The sequence below is a fragment of the Haematobia irritans genome, chromosome 3 (genome assembly GCF_050003625.1).
Source record: "Haematobia irritans isolate KBUSLIRL chromosome 3, ASM5000362v1, whole genome shotgun sequence".
NCBI classification, from domain to species: domain Eukaryota; kingdom Metazoa; phylum Arthropoda; class Insecta; order Diptera; family Muscidae; genus Haematobia; species Haematobia irritans.
Genome location: NC_134399.1, coordinates 125,883,362 through 125,903,205, shown reverse-complemented (window position 1 = coordinate 125,903,205; position 19,844 = coordinate 125,883,362). Strand labels below are relative to the sequence as shown.

The 19,844-nt window shown below is 34.7% G+C and overlaps 1 protein-coding gene across 1 annotated transcript; it reads left to right on the top strand.

The window, feature by feature from the left end:
• Positions 1-14,328: 14,328 nt before the first annotated feature.
• On the top strand, positions 14,329-19,623 carry LOC142231173 (uncharacterized). Its single transcript, XM_075301791.1, has one exon. It carries the CDS (start codon positions 14,329-14,331, stop codon positions 19,621-19,623), a length of 5,295 nt encoding a protein of 1,764 aa, XP_075157906.1.
• Positions 19,624-19,844: the final 221 nt, after the last annotated feature.

The following is a 19,844-nucleotide window of genomic DNA, read 5'->3' as shown; positions in this document are numbered from 1 at the left end:
CAGAAAACTCATTGTAAACGAATTCGAGTACTAGAACAACAGTAATCACTCAATATTCCGACTGACGGTTTATAATTAAAACATGTCGTAAAATCTTTATTTATTCAAAAATATTAATTATTATAGTAAATGTATAATATGTATTGAAATGAATTGAAAAAATAAATAAAGAACATTGAATTGAATACATAATTTCCGAGAAAATAACATGGTTGCAGCGAACATGTTACATGGTCTCGATCCAAAAATAACATTTTTCCCTTGAAACATGTTTGAGGTGATCATATTCCTTCTCTGATTGTATAGAAAATTTCGTCAAAATTTTATTTCTATAGAACATTTTCTCAAGTTTTTATTAGCATAGATTTTTTTTTTAATTTTTATTTCTGTAGAAATTTTTGTCACAATTTTATTTCTATAAAAAAATTGTCAAAATTTTATACAAAATTTTTTCCTATAGACATTTTTTTCACATTTTTTTTTTCTCCATAGAAAATTTTGTCCAAATTCTATATAAAAAATGTTGTCAAAATTTTATTCCTAGAGAAAATGTTGTCAAAATTTTATTTCTAGAGAAAATTTTGTCAAAATTTTATTTCTGCAGAAAATTTTGTCAAAATTTTATTTCTTTAGAAAATTTTGTTTCTATTTCTATAGATTTTTTTTTCAAAATTTTATTTCTATAGAAAATTTTGTCAAAATTTTATCAAAATTTTATTTCTATAGAAAATTTTGTCAAAATTTCATTTCTATAGAAAATTTTGTCAAAATTTCAAAATTCTATTTCTAAAGAAAATGTTGTTGAAATTTTATTTCTATAGAAAATTTTGTCAAAATTTTATTTCTATAGAAAATGTTGTCAAAATTTTATCTCTATAGAAAATTTTGCCAACATTTTATTTCTATAGAAAATTTTGTCAAAATTCTATTTCTAAAGAAAATGTTGTTACCATTTTATTTCGACAGAAAATTTTGTCAAATTTTTATTTCGATTTCTATAGAATATTTTAGCAAAATTTTATTTTTATAGAAAATTTTGTGAAAATTTTGTCAAAATTCTATTTCTATAGAAAGAGTTGTTAAAATCTTACTTCTATAGAAAATTTTGTCAAAATTCCATTTCTGTAGAAAGTGTTGTTAAAATTTTGCTTCAATAGAAAGTTTTGCCAACATTTTATCTCTATAGAAAATTTTGTCAAAATTTTATTTCTATGGAAAATTGTGTCAAAATTTTATTACTATACACAATTTTGTGAAGATTTTATTTCTAGAGAAAATTTTGTCAAAATTTTATTGGTATAGAAAGTTTTGTCAAATTTTTATTTCTATAGAACATTTTGTCAAATTTTTATTTCTATAGAAAATTTTGTCAAATTGAATTATATACGTATTTAATCGCCCTTGTTTTGTGTAAAATATACCCCGTATGGACTGACAATTGAGAAGACGGTGTTAAGAAGTTTTAAGATACCTTGCCATCGGCAAGTGTTACCGCAACCATGCATTCCATGGTGGAGGGTACACGCAAAAAAATAATTCTTTCCTCCCAAACGAAATTTTAGACAACCAAAGTTCGTTGCTCATTTGCTTTTAGTTGAAAGGAAGTGTATTTGGAAGAAAAGTATTTTTTTGTGATAAACGTTTATTCTTTTCCAGGATGTAAAAAGAATTTCATAAAGACTAACTCAAAAAAAAAAAAAATTCTGGCTAATTGAATTTTCCCTCACATCTTTCTCACTTCTACGAAGTTTTTTAGTTCTTAGCACCTTTTTCTGTAATACAAACAATGTAGAAGAAATTATACGATTTTATAAATTTGTTTGTTTGTTTTACCTTTCGCCTGGACGGAGAATCGAACCGCTGAACCATGTAATTTGTAAGCCAACACACTATCCACTGAGCTATGTAGCCGTTATTTTCATCAATACACGGATGAAAAAGACTGTTTTTCATATGTTTGGATATAAACATTATATGTTTGGAACACAAATTTTTAAACACAATATTTTTGAGTGCAAGCATATAATGTTCATAAACTAGCATAACATGTTTGGGACATATATGTTAATATGTTAGAACATATTATGTTTGGGACATAAAATGTTTGTAAATATAATATGCTTGGATGCAAACATATATTAATTTAGAAATAGCCTATAAACATATATGTGTTTAGTAGCTTGGAGCGCTATTTAACAGGGAGCGATATTGAATTAAGTTGGTGGTTGTTTGCTTGTTATTACAAAATTAACATTTTATTTTTCCTTGGGCAATTGATCAGCTACTTCTTTGATCCTTACAAACTGTGTGGTCCGCTGTTCGAATCCCCGTCCGGCAAAAGGTAAAATTAAATAAAAAAATCATACAATTGAATAATTTCTTCTACAATATTTGTATTACAGAAAAAGGTGCTAAGAACTTAAAATCTCGTGGAAGTGAGAAAGATGTGGGGGAATATACAATTGGGCAGAAACAAAATTTTGAGCATTCAGGTTGAAAACCTATGTTGTTAGCACCTATATTACCTGTTTATTTTCATAATTCATTATGATTGTAAATAAATAAATAAATAAATAAAATTTTGAGCACAATATTGTTTGGGAGAATTTTTTTTAAGCATATAATATTTTTGGGTGCAAAATGCTTCCAAACATATTATATGTTCACATAATAACATATTGTTTTTGGAAGACAACATTATTGAATTTGGATGCAAAAATACAAAATGTTTGGAACTTAGACTACCCAAACATATATTGTTTAGACCAATATGCTTTCAAACATATTATATATTGGAAGAGATCAAACATATAAATGTTTGGGCAATACCCAAAAATGTATATGCTTGAAGCAAAAATATGTTTGGGAGTATATGTTACAGAAGCGATTTTTTGTGAGCGTGTAGACAATTACCCATATAAGTTATATTTATATAGCATAGCTTGCGGCGCCCACGAGCCGATTAAACAAAGTTTATTTAACAGAAAAATACATTTGGTTGGGCACCGTGGAGAAGTGGTTGCTACGTCCGACTTACATGCCAAGGGTCGTGGGTTCGATCCCTGCTTCGACCAAAGTTTTTTATACCCTCCATCATAGGATGGGGTATATTAACTTTGTCATTCCGTTTGTAACACATCGAAATATTGCTCTAAGACCCCATAAAGATTTATATATTCTGGGTCGTGGTGAAATTCTGAGTCGATCTAAGCATGTCCGTCCGTCCGTCTGTTGAAATCACGCTAACTCCGAACGAAACAAGCTATCGACTTGAACTTGGCACAAGTAGTTGTTATCGATGTAGGTCGGATGGTATTGAAAATGGGGCCATATCGATCCACTTTTACGTATAGCCCCCATATAAAGGGACCCCCAAATTTGCTTGCGCAGCTCAAAGAGAAGCAAATTTCTTCCGATCCGGCAGAAATTTGGTACATGATGTTGGTATATGGTCTCCAACAACCATGCAAAAATTGGTCCACATCGGTTCATAATTATATATAGCCCTATATAAACCGATCCCAGATTTGCTTGCGAAGTCTCCAAGAGAAGCAAATTTCATCCAATCCGGTTGTAATTTGGAACATGGTGTTAGTATATGATCTTTAACAAACGTGCCAGAATTGGTCCATATCGGTCCATAATTATATATAGCCCCCATATAAAACATTCTCCAGATTTGACCTACGGAGCCTCTTGGAGGAGCAAAATTCATCCGATCCGGTTCAAATTAGGAACGTGGTGTTAGTATATGGTCGCTAACAACCATACCAAAATTGGTCCAATCACACAAAAATTGGTCTATATCGGTTCATAATAAAATTTTCATCATTGTCAATATTTTATTTCTATAGAAAATTTTATTCAAATTTTATTCGGTTCATAATCATGGTTGCCACTCGAGCCAAAAATAATCTACCAAGATTTTATTTCTATAGAAAATTTTGTTCAAATTTTATTTCTGTAGAAATTTTTGTCAAAATTTTCTTTCTATAGAAAATTTTGTCAAAATTTTTATTTTTATAGAAAATTTTGTGAAAATTTTATTTCTATAGAAAATTTTGTTAAAATTTTATTTCTGTACAAAATTTTGTCAAAATTTTATGACTACTTTGTCAAACTGAATTATATACGTATTGGATCGATCTTTTTTGATTTAATATATACCACGTATGGACTTACATACAATTTAGAAGATGGTGTTAAGAGGTTTTAAGATACCTTGCCATCGGCAAGCGTTACCGCAACTTAAGTAATTCGATTCTGGATGGCAGTGTTTAGAAGAAGTTTCTACGCAATCCATGATGGAGGGTACATAAGCTTCGGCCTGGCCGAACTTACGGCCGTATATACTTGTTTTTTGTTTTTTTTTTTACATATATTCCAGATATGGTCGGAAGATTCCAAAAAATATGATCAACATTACATTCTACTATATTAAATTTTTACTATGAACTGTAAAATGTGTCTTATTAAATACTTAAAGTCAGAACAGAACAGTGTTTGATATAAACGAAATGGACTGTGTTGTTGGTTCAAAAATAACTTTTTTTATTGGAAAAATAAAAATTTTGTAACAAACGATTTTTTTTTTTTGTGATAAAAGTGTATACTTTTCGAAGCAATTCAAAAAACTCTAAAAAAAGAAAAACCTTTTCGGTACACGTTTTCCAAACGTTTTTTTTTCATTGCGTGTATTTACAGCCGTATATGCTTGTTGATGTTGATTCCCATATTTTAGCTTTTGAACAATAAAATTAAAACAGAGCACTTTATTTTGTTGGATGACATACCAGCCACTCGTATATTAACCAAATACGAAAAGACTTTTTCGATTAACCGAATATATCGAATATACTATGCTATTAAAAATATTCTATCAACATCTACGATTGCATGTTGCGATAGCACCTTTCTTTTGATGCTTTTAAGAGTTTTATCACTTCATCGTCATAATAATAATAATCGTAATAAGCATCTGCAAGTGCCACAATAATGGCGTGTGGTAATAACAATTTTACGAACGCACTTTCTGGGCGGGTGCTCTACAACCGCATGGCACTCGAAATGCGCATTCAAAACTTCATCCGCAGGACGCATCGTTAAAAGACCACCACCACCAACACACTTCTCACATATCCCGCATTTCTAAAATAACAAAACAAAAATTGAGCGGTGAGGGAAATGAGTTTTGTTATGAATTTTCATATGAGTGGATATAAATGGCATTATGGTACAATTTTTATGAACCTATTTTTGCTTCTTCTTCGTCTTATGAATTAATATTGAACAATGAATATAAAAAAATCAATATTTTTTATTATGTATATCTAACTTTTGTTGGTTTCTTTTTTTTCCTTGCAGGATCTTTTATTCTTGAAGTTAATTGAAATATTAAAAAAAGGGGTAAGTTACTATCTTCTATTAATTCATTTGGCTACAAACTGAAATATTTTCGATAAAAAGTGCACCATTGCACTGGGCCAACATTTTCTATAAAATCTGAAGTTTTTCAATTTTTTGAGACAGTACACTAGAGGAACCCGGCCCGCCTGGCTACGCCTTTCGAAGTACATTTTTAAGGAACATTCTGCGTTAACTTATGGCGATTTCGATTGGGAAAAAAGGTGCAACATTCTCGAAATTGATTGCAAGATATCAAGGACACCGTCATAGATTTTTGATACTTTATACCTCACAATATTATAAATTAATAATAACTTTAGAATTACACTATCATTTGGCCGGAATGTCAATTAGGGAAAAAGTAGTGTAACACCAAGGCAACATATTTTTTGCGAATCGAAAACGCCCTTAGTCAACTTAGTCACTCCTTCACAAAATATTTCGAGCAATGAGATAATCCTTCTAGAAAAAATTCGTAGGAATTTTAAATATATTAAAGAAATTATGTATTCTATTCTAGGTTCCATTCTCCAAATTAACTATGAATTTCTAGGGTTGTTTCTCAAGGTGAGGTATTCTTTTCTTTAATATACCATTAAGAATTATATTTGCACTATATATAAACTATCTTTGACTAAATTTCTATAGAAATAACATTTTGACCAAATTTTCGATAGAAATAAAATTTTGACAAAATTTTCTATAGAAATAAAATTTCGACAAAATGTTCTATAGCAATAAAAATTTTAACAAAATTTTCTATAGAAACAAAATTTCGACAAAATTTTGTATAGAAATAAAATTTTGACAAAATTTTCTATAGAAATAAAATCTTGACAAAATTTTCTATAGAAATAAAATCTTGACAAAATTTTCTATAGAAATAAAATTTAGACAACATTTTGTATAGAAATAAAATGTAGACAAAATTTTCTATAGAAATAAAATTTTGACAAAATTTTCTATAGAAATAAAATTTTGACAGAAATTTTCTATAGAAATAAAATTTTGACAGAAATTTTCTATAGAAATAAAATTTGAAAAAATATTCTATAGAAATAAAGTTATGACAAAAATTTCTATAGAAATAAAATTTTGACAAAACTTTCTACAGAAATAAAATTTTGACAAAATAGTCTATAGAAATAATATTTTGACACAATTTTCTATAGAAATAAAATTTAGACAAAAAATTTTATACAAATAAAATCTTGACAGAATTTCTATAAAAATAAAATCTTGACAAAATTTTGTATAGAAATAACATTTCGACAAAATTTCTATAGAAATAAAATTTTGACAAAATTTTCTATAGAAATAAAATTTCGACAAAATGTTCTATAGCAATAAAAATTTTAACAAAATTTTCTATAGAAACAAACTTTTGACAAAATTTTCTATAGAAATAAAATTTTGACAAAATTTTCTATAGAAATAAAATCTTGACAAAATTTTCTATAGAAATAAAATCTTGACAAAATTTTCTATAGAAATAAAATTTAGACAAAATTTTGTATAGAAATAAAATGTAGACAAAATTTTCTATAGAAATAAAATTTTGACAAAATTTTCTATATAATGAAATGAAACAAAATTTTGGCAAAATTTTCTATGGAAATAAAATTTTGACAGAAATTTTCTATAGAAATAAAATTTGAAAAAATATTCTATAGAAATAAAATTTTGACAAAACTTTCTACAGAAATAAAATTTTGACAAAATGGTCTATAGAAATAATATTTTGACAAAATTTTCTATAGAAATAAAATCTTGACAAAATTTCTATAAAAATAAAATCTTGACAAAATTTTCTATTGAAATAAAATTTTGACATAATTTTCTATACAAATAAAATTTAGACAAAATTTTCTATACAAATAAAATTTGAACAAAATTTTCTATAGAAATAAAATTTTGACAAAAATTTCTATAGCAATAAAATTTTGACAAAATTTTCTATGGAAACAAAGTTTTGACAACATTTTCTATAGAAATAAAATTTTGAAATAATTTTCTGTAGCAATAAAATTTTGACAAAAAATTTTTATAGAAGCAAAATTTTGACAACATTTTCTATAGTAATAAAATTTTGACAAAATTTTCTATAGAAATAAAATTTTGACAGATTATTTTTGGGTATCGGCTACATATAACTATAGACCCATATGGACCAATTTTGGCATGGTTGATGATGAATTTTGCTCCTCCAAGAGCTCCAAAGGTCAAATCTGGGGATCGGTTTAAATGGGGGTTATATATAATTAAGACCGGTATGGATTAATTTTGGCATGGTTGTCAGAGACCATATACCAACACCACGTACCAAATTTCAACCGGATCGAATGAATTTTGCTCATCCATGAGGCTCCGGAAGTCAAATCTGAGGATCGGTTTAAATGGGGGATATTTATAATTATGGGCCGATTTGGACCAATTTTTGCGTGGTTGTTTGAGACCATATACTAACACAATGTACCAAATTCTAGCCGGATCGGACGAAATTTGCTTCTCGTAGAGGCTCCGTAAGCCAAATCTGGGGATCGGTTTATATGGGAGCTATATATAATTATGGACCGATTTGGACCAATTTTTGCATGGTTGTTGGAGACCATATACTAACACCATGTACCAAAATTCAGCCGTATATAATTATGGACCGATGTGGACCAATTTTTGCATGGTTGTTAGAGACCATATACTAACACTATGTACAAAATTTAAACCGGAATGAATTTTGCTCCTCCAAGAGGCTTCGCAAGCCAAATCTGAGCGTTTATATGGGGGCTATACGCAAAAGTGGTCCGATATGGCCCATGTGCAATACCATCCGGCCTACATCAATAACAACTATTGGCACAGGGAACATGCCTTTCCCGAATATGTCATAAATTTTTGATCTGAGTTCTTTTTTAAGGACCACCATCCCTAGGAATTTCAAGAAAATCGGAAGACTGTCATTTTTCAAAAAATCAGGCAAGGACAACCTTCCCCTCTCTTTCGCTCCGCTCCGACATGATACCGAAAAATCACGTTCCCTATATTCATTTCATAGCCGAAAAAATATTTACGTGATATTAAAGATTACGCAACCTAAATATTAGGATGCGAAATTTAAAAAAAATTAAGGAATTTTTTTATTTTAAATAATGAAATTTTAATTAAAATAAAATTTATAATCTTTGCTTCAAAAATTCTTTTCATTAAATTTTAGACAAAAATTTTGTAAATTTGCGTCCCTCCGTCCAATGTCTTTGTAGGTGACTATTTTATTAATAAACCTCGAAAAGAGAATGGAAATTTGATAAATGAGATCTGTATCCTAATTTAATTTTATTGGCCCTAGATTTAAAGCCAGATAGGTCGCTAAAAAAATTTTTTATTTTTGGCTTGAGTAGCAATCGTGATTTTTCTGTGATTGGGGATCGGTTTATTTGAGGGCTATATATAATATAGATCGATACGGACCAATTTTAGCATGGTTTTTATCGGCCATACACCAGCGAAATTTACCAAATTTTAACCGGATCCGATGAGCTTTGCTCCTTCAAAAGGCTCCGGAGGTCAAATCTGGGGACCGGTTTATATGGGGCCTATATATAATTATTGGCCGATATGGTCCAATTCTGACATGGTTGTTACAGACCATATACCAACATCATGTACTAAATTTCAGCCGGATCGGATGAAATTTGCTTCTCTTTGAGGCTCCGCAAGCCAAATCGGGGGATCCGTTTATATGGGGGCTATATACAATTATGAACCAATTATGTGGACCAATTTTTGCATTGTTGTTAGATACCATATACTAACACCACGTACTAAGTTTCAACCGGATTGGATGAATTTTGTTCCTCTAAGAGGCGCCTGAGGTCAAATCTGGGGATTGGTTTGGACGGAAGGACATGCTTAGATCAACTCAAAATTTCTCCACGACCCAGAATATATACACTTTATGGGGTATTAGAGCAATATTTCGATGTGTTACAAACGGAATGACAAAGTTAATATACCCCCCATCCTATGGTGGAGGGTATAATAAAAATGTTCATGGAACTCAAATCTACAAAACCTTTACCCATTAGTCCTTTCAAGGATTGCTGCACCAGTCTTTAACTTCTAAGAAAATTCATTGAATATATTATATTTATGTATGTTGTCTATTCCAGCATATTGCTTATTATCTTTGCCAAAAATGTCACTTATGTATTGTATACGACTATGATAAAGTAAGTCAATCTAAAATTGTCGTTACAATTCAAATGAGTGACAAAAATATCATTCATAATTCGTACATTTTATCTTGTTATCGTGCCAAGGAGCAGTGTTCAAGTACAGGGGTTCAAATTTCATTTCCATTACCCCATCAGCAACATTATAATCAGTGCATTCAAGTCATAAGACCATCGCATCTACTTTGCACTTCATAAAATCGCATAAGATGTGAACCTTATGACGCGTCACATCTTCCACTTAAGTAGAGGAACAGACACAAAAGACTCATGAAATACAGACAATTTATATAATGGCAATGTTCAGCATTATCATATGTTAGTTGTACCAAAAAAAACTGAAAAATTGTCATGTCATATAAAGGGTGATTCTTTTGAGGTTAGGATTTTCATGCATTAGTATTTGACAGATCACGTGGGATTTCAGACATGGTGTCAAAGAGAAAGATGCTCAGTATGCTTTGACATTTCATCATGAATAGACTTACTAACGAGCAACGCTTGCAAATCATTGAATTTTATTACCAAAATCAGTGTTCGGTTCGAAATGTGTTTATCGACAAATTTTGTTCAGCGATGAGGCTCATTTCTGGTTGAATGGCTACGTAAATAAGCAAAATTGCCGCATTTGGAGTGAAGAGCAACCAGAAGCCGTTCAATAACTGCCCATGCATCCCGAAAAATGCACTGTTTGGTGTGGTTTGTACGCTGGTGGAATCATTGGACCGTATTTTTTCAAAGATGCTGTTGGACGCAACGTTACGGTGAATGGCGATCGCTATCGTTCGATGCTAACAAACTTTTTGTTGCCAAAAATGGAAGAACTGAACTTGGTTGACATGTGGTTTCAACAAGATGGCGCTACATGCCACACAGCTCGCGATTCTATGGCCATTTTGAGGGAAAACTTCGGAGAACAATTCATCTCAAGAAATGGACCGGTAAGTTGGCCACCAAGATCATGCGATTTGACGCCTTTAGACTATTTTTTGTGGGGCTACGTCAAGTCTAAAGTCTACAGAAATAAGCCAGCAACTATTCCAGCTTTGGAAGACAACATTTCCGAAGAAATTCGGGCTATTCCGGCCGAAATGCTCGAAAAAGTTGCCCAAAATTGGACTTTCCGAATGGACCACCTAAGACGCAGCCGCGGTCAACATTTAAATGAAATTATCTTCAAAAAGTAAATGTCATGGACCAATCTAACGTTTCAAATAAAGAACCGATGAGATTTTGCAAATTTTATGCGTTTTTTTTTTTAAAAAAAGTTATCAAGCTCTTAACAAATCACCCTTTAGAATATATTTCACAAAGAAGGAGAAAAAGTTGAGGGACTAACAATAAAGCACGTGAGGTAGAGCGGAAATCTGGGTAAGGTGATTTTGCAATTGTGGTCTAATAAATACCCTCAGAGTAATTTTCTAATGTACAGTAGTTTAGGTTAGTAGCAGCCGGTTATTCCGGCTCACTTAAACTATTCAGTCCATTGTGACACTACAAGTGGTGAATTTCTCTCTTATCAATGAGTGCTGCCCAATTCTACACTAAACAAAATATTGCCGTGACGCATTTTTCTGTTATACAGTTTTTTCCTTGTCCAAAAGTGGGTAATATTTTTAATGAAGTAATTTTATCCTTAAATTTAAATGATTCGACTTAAAAATGGGTATCTTAACATGAAAGAAAATTTCGCTTGATTAAGGTCAACTTGGCTTTAATAATTCTGAACAATTTTTCCAGTACGCTTCCCGAAGGTAAATTTAAAGATTTTGCCTATGAAGACTAGATCAGATTCTGGTTTTATAAGAACCATTTTTGTTTGAGTTTTAGAGGAATCATAAACATCTCTTTTAAGAGCAAGAAAATTATGAAATAATGCCTTGATTTGAAATCTTAAATCAGTAGATTTTAGCCCCCATTATTTAAATGATTGCGAGAAGTAAAATCTAGAAATTTTACATTCAATTTCAAGCAATTTTCATGACCAGTGCGCCTTCTAAATATACCCTCTAAATGTGAAATTGGTCTATATGGGGGCCTTACAGAATACACCTAATATTAAGCACATATAATTGTAATTGTAGTATCTAGACCCCAAATCGGAGTGCCGGTTTATAAGGGGGCTATATCAAAAACTGTACCAATATACAATATAAAGGGTGATACAAAATTTGGTCAATATAAACTTGACGTATTTCTTTCAATTTTGCATTTAAAAAACCTGAACACCGCTCATTTTAAAGGTGTGTGTGTGTAGAATGTTGCTCCTATTTTGATTTTAGAATTCACTCTTCAGTTGTCAAAATGCCGACCAAGCAAGAAGAGCAGCGTATCAAAATTTTTCTCGCGCATCGCGAAAATCCGAGCTACTCGCACGCAAAGCTGGCAAAATCGCTAAAAGTTGCGAAATCAACCGTTACAAATGTAATTAAAGTATTTGGGGAACGTTTGTCGACAGCCAGGAAGTCTGGATCGGGGGGAAATCGAAACCGGAAGCCGCTGAGACAACAAAGAGAGTTGCCGGTAGTTTCAAGCGAAACCCTAACCTCTCTCTCCGAGATGCTGCAAATAAGCTGGGTGTATCGTCTACAACCGTGCATCGAGCCAAAAAAACGAGCCGGACTATCGACTTACAAGAAGGTAGTGACTCCAAATCGCGATGATAAACAAAATACGACGGCCAAAGCGCGATCCCGGAGGCTGTACACGACGATGCTGACGAAGTTTGAATACGTGGTAATGGACGACGAAACCTACGTCAAAGCCGACTACAAGCAGCTTCCGGGACAGGAGTTTTATACGGCAAAAGGAAGGGGAAAGGTAGCAGATATTTTCAAGCACATAAAACTGTCAAAGTTCGCAAAGAAATATCTGGTTTGGCAAGCCATCTGTACCTGTGGCTTGAAAAGCAGCATTTTCATAGCTTCCGGGACTGTCAACCAAGAAATTTACGTGAAAGTGTGTTTGTATAAACGTCTGCTGCCTTTCCTGAAGAAACACGGTTGTTCCGTACTGTTTTGGACGGATTTGGCATCTTGCCATTACGGTAAAAAGACCATGGAGTGGTACGCCGCCAACAACGTGCAGGTGGTTCCCAAGGACAAGAACCCTCCCAACACGCCAGAGCTCCACCCAATTGAGAAATACTGGGCTATTGTCAAGCGGAACCTAAAGAAGACCAAAAAAACTGCTAAGGACGAGCAGCAGTTCAAGGCAAACTGGCTTTCTGCGGTGGCTGTACAAAATCTGATGGCAGGTGTCAAGCGTGAGGCCCGGCAATTCGGATTTGGAAAAGCGAAAGCCTAACTGAATATTTTTCCTAAATTTTATACTAATTGAACTTGAAAAAAAAAATTTAATTTGATTTTTTACATAAACGATTTCACCGATTTTCACGCGTTTTCCCTTGACCAAATTTTGACCGTATCACCCTTTATGTTACACCTATTTATGGTCCAAAAAAAACCTAGATTTTCAATTTCAGGAAAATTGCATAAAAAACTACGGTTAGTTTAGATATAGTGGCAGCCAGATATTTTCGGGCTCACTTAGACTATTCAATCCATTGTGATACCACAGTGGTGAACTTCTCTCTTAACACTGAGTGCTGCCCGATTCTATTTTAATCTCAATGGCAAAGGATCTCTTTTTTTATATCCGAGTCCGTCTAGCAGTCAGGGGAAAATTCCCATCCACAATCAGAGATATTATTCAGAAGGCCCTCCGGATGACTGAGAAATGGGCGAAAGACAATGGTCCTGGGGTAAATCTAGCAATGACAGAACTAGTCATGTACTGCAAAGATGGCAAAACTCCCACGGTTAGGCTCATTTCCTTAGAGGGTATTGAAATTCCCTTTGGCGAGTGTGCAAAATACCTTGGCGTTATTTTGGACGGGAAGCTGCATTTTAGACTTAATATTGAAGAAAGGGCGAGAAAACCCACGGTAGCTTTGTACTCGTGCAAAAAGGCAATAGGAAAAAAGTGGGGACTAAAACCAAAAATTGTGCATTGGCTATACACGGCAGTGGTTAGACCTATAATGCTATATGGTGTTGTAGTCTGGTGGTCGGCACTTCACCAGCCGACAAGTTTAGACAAAGTTCAGCGTATGGCGTGTGTTAACTTCAAGTCCGGCCCTGTGCAGCCTGATTGCATTAGCAAAGAATAGATTTTGTCTGCGTATCTTTGTTATTGTTTTGTATATCAACATATTTTTCTACCTGAATGCATTTCTAAAAATATTTGCAAGTTCATACATACATACACCTATGCACATACATATTGCAACTGTCTAGCCGTCGTCTGCGGTGCATTGGTTGGGGCATCCCTTTGTATGCATGTCAGAATGTGTATGCTTAGACATTTGTACATACAAACCCTTTATTTTTTGTACATAAATTCTGTTATTTTAAGATTTTTTGAAACAAATATATTTTTGGTTTCTTCATTCGATACACAGAAGCAAGTGAATAAAGTCAAGTTCAAGTCGGAACTTTAGTTTGAAATAAAAACTTTAAACCTTCGCTTTTTTATTGTCGAGCAAATAGCCTGTAAAAAATATTACAGGCTTAAACATTGGTGACCCCGACGTGATTAAGTTTAGTAATCACACAGTATTATCAAATTGGATAATTTCGTAATAAAAATAAATTCGTATTAAAGCTGATAAATCAAAGTGAAAAATTATAATATGCCGGGTGAAGATCAAATCACTAATACCATTGATGGAGAAGTACGAGAAAACATAATGCCATTTCGGACAAAAATACTAGCTATGGAGAAGCAATTGGAATCGTTGATGAGGAGCCTAACGAATGAGCAATTGGCTGAATATGATAGTGCTGATTTATCTGTCCGTCTGGAATATGTGGAACAGATCAACGCCGCATTCGAGGAAGCCCAATCTGTCTTAGAAGAATTGCTCTCTGTAGAGCAGGAATATGATGTACGAATGCGGTTTACTTCTCTATACCTAGATGTCAAAGCAAAATTAACCCGAAGGCAAAATTCGATTCAGCGTACTCAACCAAACCACAGGTGTTCAACAATGCGTCAGTTTTCAGTTGATGGTGTTCCTTTTGCAGAAAATTCATCTTCTATGAGAAAGACAAGACTGCCTGAAATTCAATTGCCCAAATTTAATGGTGCATATGCAAATTGGCCCAATTTTTTCTCGTTATTTTCCACGGTTGTCGACAGCAATATGGATCTGAGTGACCTAGAGAAGTTTCATCATCTCCGTTCGAGCCTAACAGGGGTAGCTCTAGATACCATTGCATCACTGGAACTAAATGAGAGGAATTATTCTGAAGCGGTAAAATTATTGAAAAATAGATTCGATAATAAACTGTTACATTTTCAGAGTCATATAAATGCAATATTTTCATTGAAAGCTGTGGAGGACAGCTCTGCTGGAGGATTACGTCACCTTAGCGATAAATTGAATTCACATTTGCGCGCTATGATGACCATTACCTCAAAAGAACAAATAGCTGATGGCCTTTTAATCTATCTAGCAACCATTAAGATGGATAGATCGACGCAGATCAAATGGGAGGAGGGCTTGCCTGTTAATGAGCTGCCGAGTTGGGATTCCATGTCGTCATTTTTGGAGCAGAGATGTCGCATGCTGGAAAATTTGGAAAATTCCTGCGTAAATTTGGATTCTATTCGCCAGCATACCAAAAAACAGACTTCCAAGAATCGCCATGTCCATGTAGCTGCCGGCTCACCATCGCCTTTGTGTGCTTTTTGTGACTCAATGGAACATTTTATTGTTAATTGCTCACTATTTGGAAATCTTTCGCCCCCTCTTCGTTTTAAAGAAGCAAAGAGGCTCAAATTATGCCTCAACTGTCTTCGTAAGGGACATCTACTGCGGAAGTGTACTGCGCAGTGTTGTCGAATATGCTCAGTTAAGCATAACACTTTGCTACATATTGATCCGCCTTGCTCTGCCTCTTCATCTGCTCAATCGGTGGAGCCGTCAGCCACGTCGCCTGAACAGCCAGACAGAACCCAAGCCGTATTAGCTTCTTCGAGCGATGCCATGTCATCTTCGAGTGGTAGTGTGTTGTTAGCGACAGCAATAATCCTTGTCAAAAATAAAAATGGAAACTTCGTCCCATGTCGTGCAATTTTGGATTCTGCATCCCAAATAAATTTAGTTGCAAATCGTCTTGTTAAGCGCCTTGGTATGAATTGTAAACGAATTGCAGCTACAATTTCTGGTATAGGTGATGGAAGTTTGGAAGTTGACAAATCGGTTGACATGAGGATAAAATCTCGAATTGGAGATTTTACCACAATATTGTCCGCAATGGTGGTGCCCACAATCACAGATTATCAACCTAGCATAAACTTGAATGCCCTGGACTGGAATATGCCTAAAAACATTAATCTTGCTGATCCCGCGTTTGACAAGGCGGGAGCCATCGATATGCTGTTAGGCGCTGAATTGTTTTTCGATTTAATGTCTGTGGGACAAATAAAGTTAGCTGCTAACTTACCAATTTTACAGAAGACTCTATTTGGATGGGTAGTTGCTGGAGGTAGTTTTCGCCCTCGGCAAACTTGTACCCTTGCCCTTTCATATAACGATGCCGAAGAAGAAGAGAAGCTTTCGACAATTGTAAAGGCATTTTGGGAAGTCGAAAGTGATTTCTTAAACAATGTGGCCATCAGTGAGGAAGGCGTATATTGTGAAAAACATTTTGTCAACAATTTCATGCGCCTGACTACAGGGGAGTACTCAGTTCGATTGCCTAAAATTGAAGGCGATAATGTTTCATCATTAGGAGGTTCTTACCAACAAGCCTTACAGCGGTTAAATTCATTGGAAAAGAAATTTAGGCGTTATCCAGAAATAAAGGCAAAATACACTGCTTTTATGCGTGAGTATGCTGATTTAAATCATATGTCGTTAATTTCGCCACAAGATTCCCAGGTCAAATATTTTTTACCACATCATTGCGTACATAAGCTGGACAGTACCTCTACAAAATTAAGGGTGGTTTTTGATGGGTCAGCTAAAACAACAACTGGAAAGTCATTAAATGATATTTTATACGCTGGACCCACTATTCAAGCAAAGCTGTTTAATACCCTGGTCAGATACAGATTTTTTAAGGTGGCACTGAGTGGAGATATTTGCAAGATGTATAGGTGCGTGCGTGTGACCCATCCCGACGATTATCTCCAATGCATACTTTGGCGAGAAAACGAGGTTGATGACGTCAAAATTTACAAGTTGAATACCGTCACTTATGGTACGAAACCAGCAGCATTTTTGGCCATCCGTGCAATGCACCAACTATCATTTGATGACGAAAAAATATTTCCCCTTGGCTCCAAAATTGTTCGTCGTGATTTTTATGTAGATGACATGATTTCTGGTGGTAATTCTGTTGAAGAGGTGTCTGAAATACGGCAGCAAGTGACCTCACTTCTAAAAGGAGGAGGATTCCTAATACGCAAGTGGATGTCTAATGAGCCTGCTGTTCTGGAAGGTGTTCCATCTGCAGACTGTGAACAATTTTTGAAATTTCACGATGGCACTGATGTCACAAAAACTCTTGGGCTCGTTTGGGATCCGAAAGGTGACGATTTTATTTTCGTTTTCAACCCTATTGATGATTGGAAAGTGGTGACAAAGCGCTCCATATTATCGTCCATAGCTCGGCTTTATGACCCCTTGGGTTTGATTGGACCAGTTATCACAAAGGCAAAGGTTTTCATGCAAACCTTATGGAAATTGAACTTAGATTGGGATGAAAGTTTGCCACAATCATTACACTCATCATGGATGGAATATATAAAAAATTTTACTTCACTTCAACGGTTTACATTTCCTCGTTACATTTCGATGACGTCTGCATCAATCCAAATCCATGGATTTTGTGATGCTAGTTTAGTTGCTTATGGTGCATGCGTTTATGTTCGAACTGAGTTAAATGGCATTGTGAAATCATCATTATTGTGTTCCAAATCGAGAGTTTCGCCTTTAAAAACTTTGACTGTACCAAAGCTTGAGCTTTCAGCCGCTTGCCTTTTGGCCGATCTTGTGGACAATGTTGTCAAAACAGTATCTCCTCAATGCGACGTGTTTTGTTGGTCAGATTCGATGGTCGTATTGTCATGGATTCGAGAGTTACCCTCAAACTTTAATGTTTTCGTATCAAATAGGGTTTCTCAGATTCAATCGCAAGAAACACCAATGTCATGGCGCTACGTTCCAACCAAACTTAATCCGGCAGACATTTTATCGCGAGGTGCAACGCCAGAGGAGCTACTCAATTCACCACTTTGGAGTGATGGTCCAAATTTCCTTTCAAATGAAATTAGTACTTGGCCTGGCAATAAGGAATTCTTGGTGGATTTGCCTGAACGTAAAAGAAATGTTTTCCTGGCTACTGCTCACACAGATTTGTCGATACAGTGTAAGTATCACAATTCATTTTCGAAAATGCAACGTATATTTGCTTATGTATCTAAATTTATCTACCCTAAATTGAGAGGTTCTTCGTTGGAACTAACTCCGAGTGACTTAAAAGCTGGCACTAAAATTTTAATTCGAAACATTCAAATGATTTGCTTTCCCGATGACATCAAGGCATTAAAGGCGAATAAGGCGATTTCTTCATCCAGCAAGTTATCATCATTGATGCCCATAATAGATGATTTTGGATTGGTTCGAGTTGGCGGACGCCTTGAACACTCAAATCTGGACTTCGACGCGCGCCATCCCCTGATATTGCCTAAAAATCATCCCATTACAACTGCCGTGGTGATGCATTTCCACAACAAATTACTTCATGCAGGAGCCCAATGTCTACTAGCAGCTGTTCGACAGCAGTTTTGGCCCATTGGTGGACGAAAATTAGTAAGCTCCATTATATCCAAATGCGTTCGTTGCTTTAGAATGAAGCCAAGGCTCATGAAGCATGTAATGGGTGACCTTCCCACTGATCGAGTGAGGCCTAATAAAGCATTCCACACAACTGGTGTAGATTTTTGTGGTCCCTTCTATTACAAATCGGAAGTGAAAAGCCGTCCACCAGTAAAAAGCTACGTTTGCATTTTTACCTGTTTTGCGACAAAGGCAACTCATTTAGAGTTAGTTCAAGACTTATCGACGCCTTCATTTTTGTGCGCACTTCGACGATTTACTTCTCTCAGAGGCAAGCCAGCCACGATATGGTCGGATAATGCAACAAATTTCGTTGGGGCCAAAAACGAATTAAATGATTTGAAGCAAATGTTTTTGAGACAATCTCATCTAAATGCGGTTCACGATCAATGTCTCAATGATGGCATAGAATGGAAGTTCATTCCTCCCAGATCTCCACATTTCGGTGGGCTCTGGGAGGCTGCTGTTAAATCAGCAAAATTTCATTTTTACAGAGCTGTTGGACTTAACACCCTAACCTTCGATGAGCTAAGGACTGTGGTATGCCAAATATCGGCAATTTTAAATTCCCGTCCGCTGTGCCCAATATCGGAAGATCCAGACGATTTGGATGTATTGACACCTGGGCACTTTTTAGTTGGTGGCCCTTTGATTTCCATCCCAGAACCGAACATGGCCTGGATTGACTTCGGTCGTCTTAATAGCTGGCAAAAGGTTTCAGAGATGCAACAAAATTTCTGGCGAAAATGGAGTACATCATACCTTTCACTTTTACAAGAACGCTCAAAGTGGCAAACCAAGGGCGAAGAAATTTCACCAGGATGTATGGTTCTTGTTAAGGATGACAATTTACCCCCATTAAAATGGCAAATAGGACGTATAACCGAAATCATAAAGGGAAAGGATGATGTCGTTCGAGTTGTAAATGTGCGAACTAGCTGTGGAATCTTTAAAAGAGCTGTCAACAACTTGGCCTTGCTTCCTATTGATTCTGTTGAAGCCAACAGCCTTCAACGGGGGGAGGATGTTAACTTCAAGTCCGGCCCTGTGCAGCCTGATTGCATTAGCAAAGAATAGATTTTGTCTGCGTATCTTTGTTATTGTTTTGTATATCAACATATTTTTCTACCTGAATGCATTTCTAAAAATATTTGCAAGTTCATACATACATACACCTATGCACATACATATTGCAACTGTCTAGCCGTCGTCTGCGGTGCATTGGTTGGGGCATCCCTTTGTATGCATGTCAGAATGTGTATGCTTAGACATTTGTACATACAAACCCTTTATTTTTT

Excerpts from the sequence above, each read along its gene's own strand:
- LOC142231173 (XM_075301791.1), top strand. The coding sequence starts at position 14,329 with ATGCCGGGTGAAGATCAAATCACTAATACCATTGATGGAGAAGTACGA.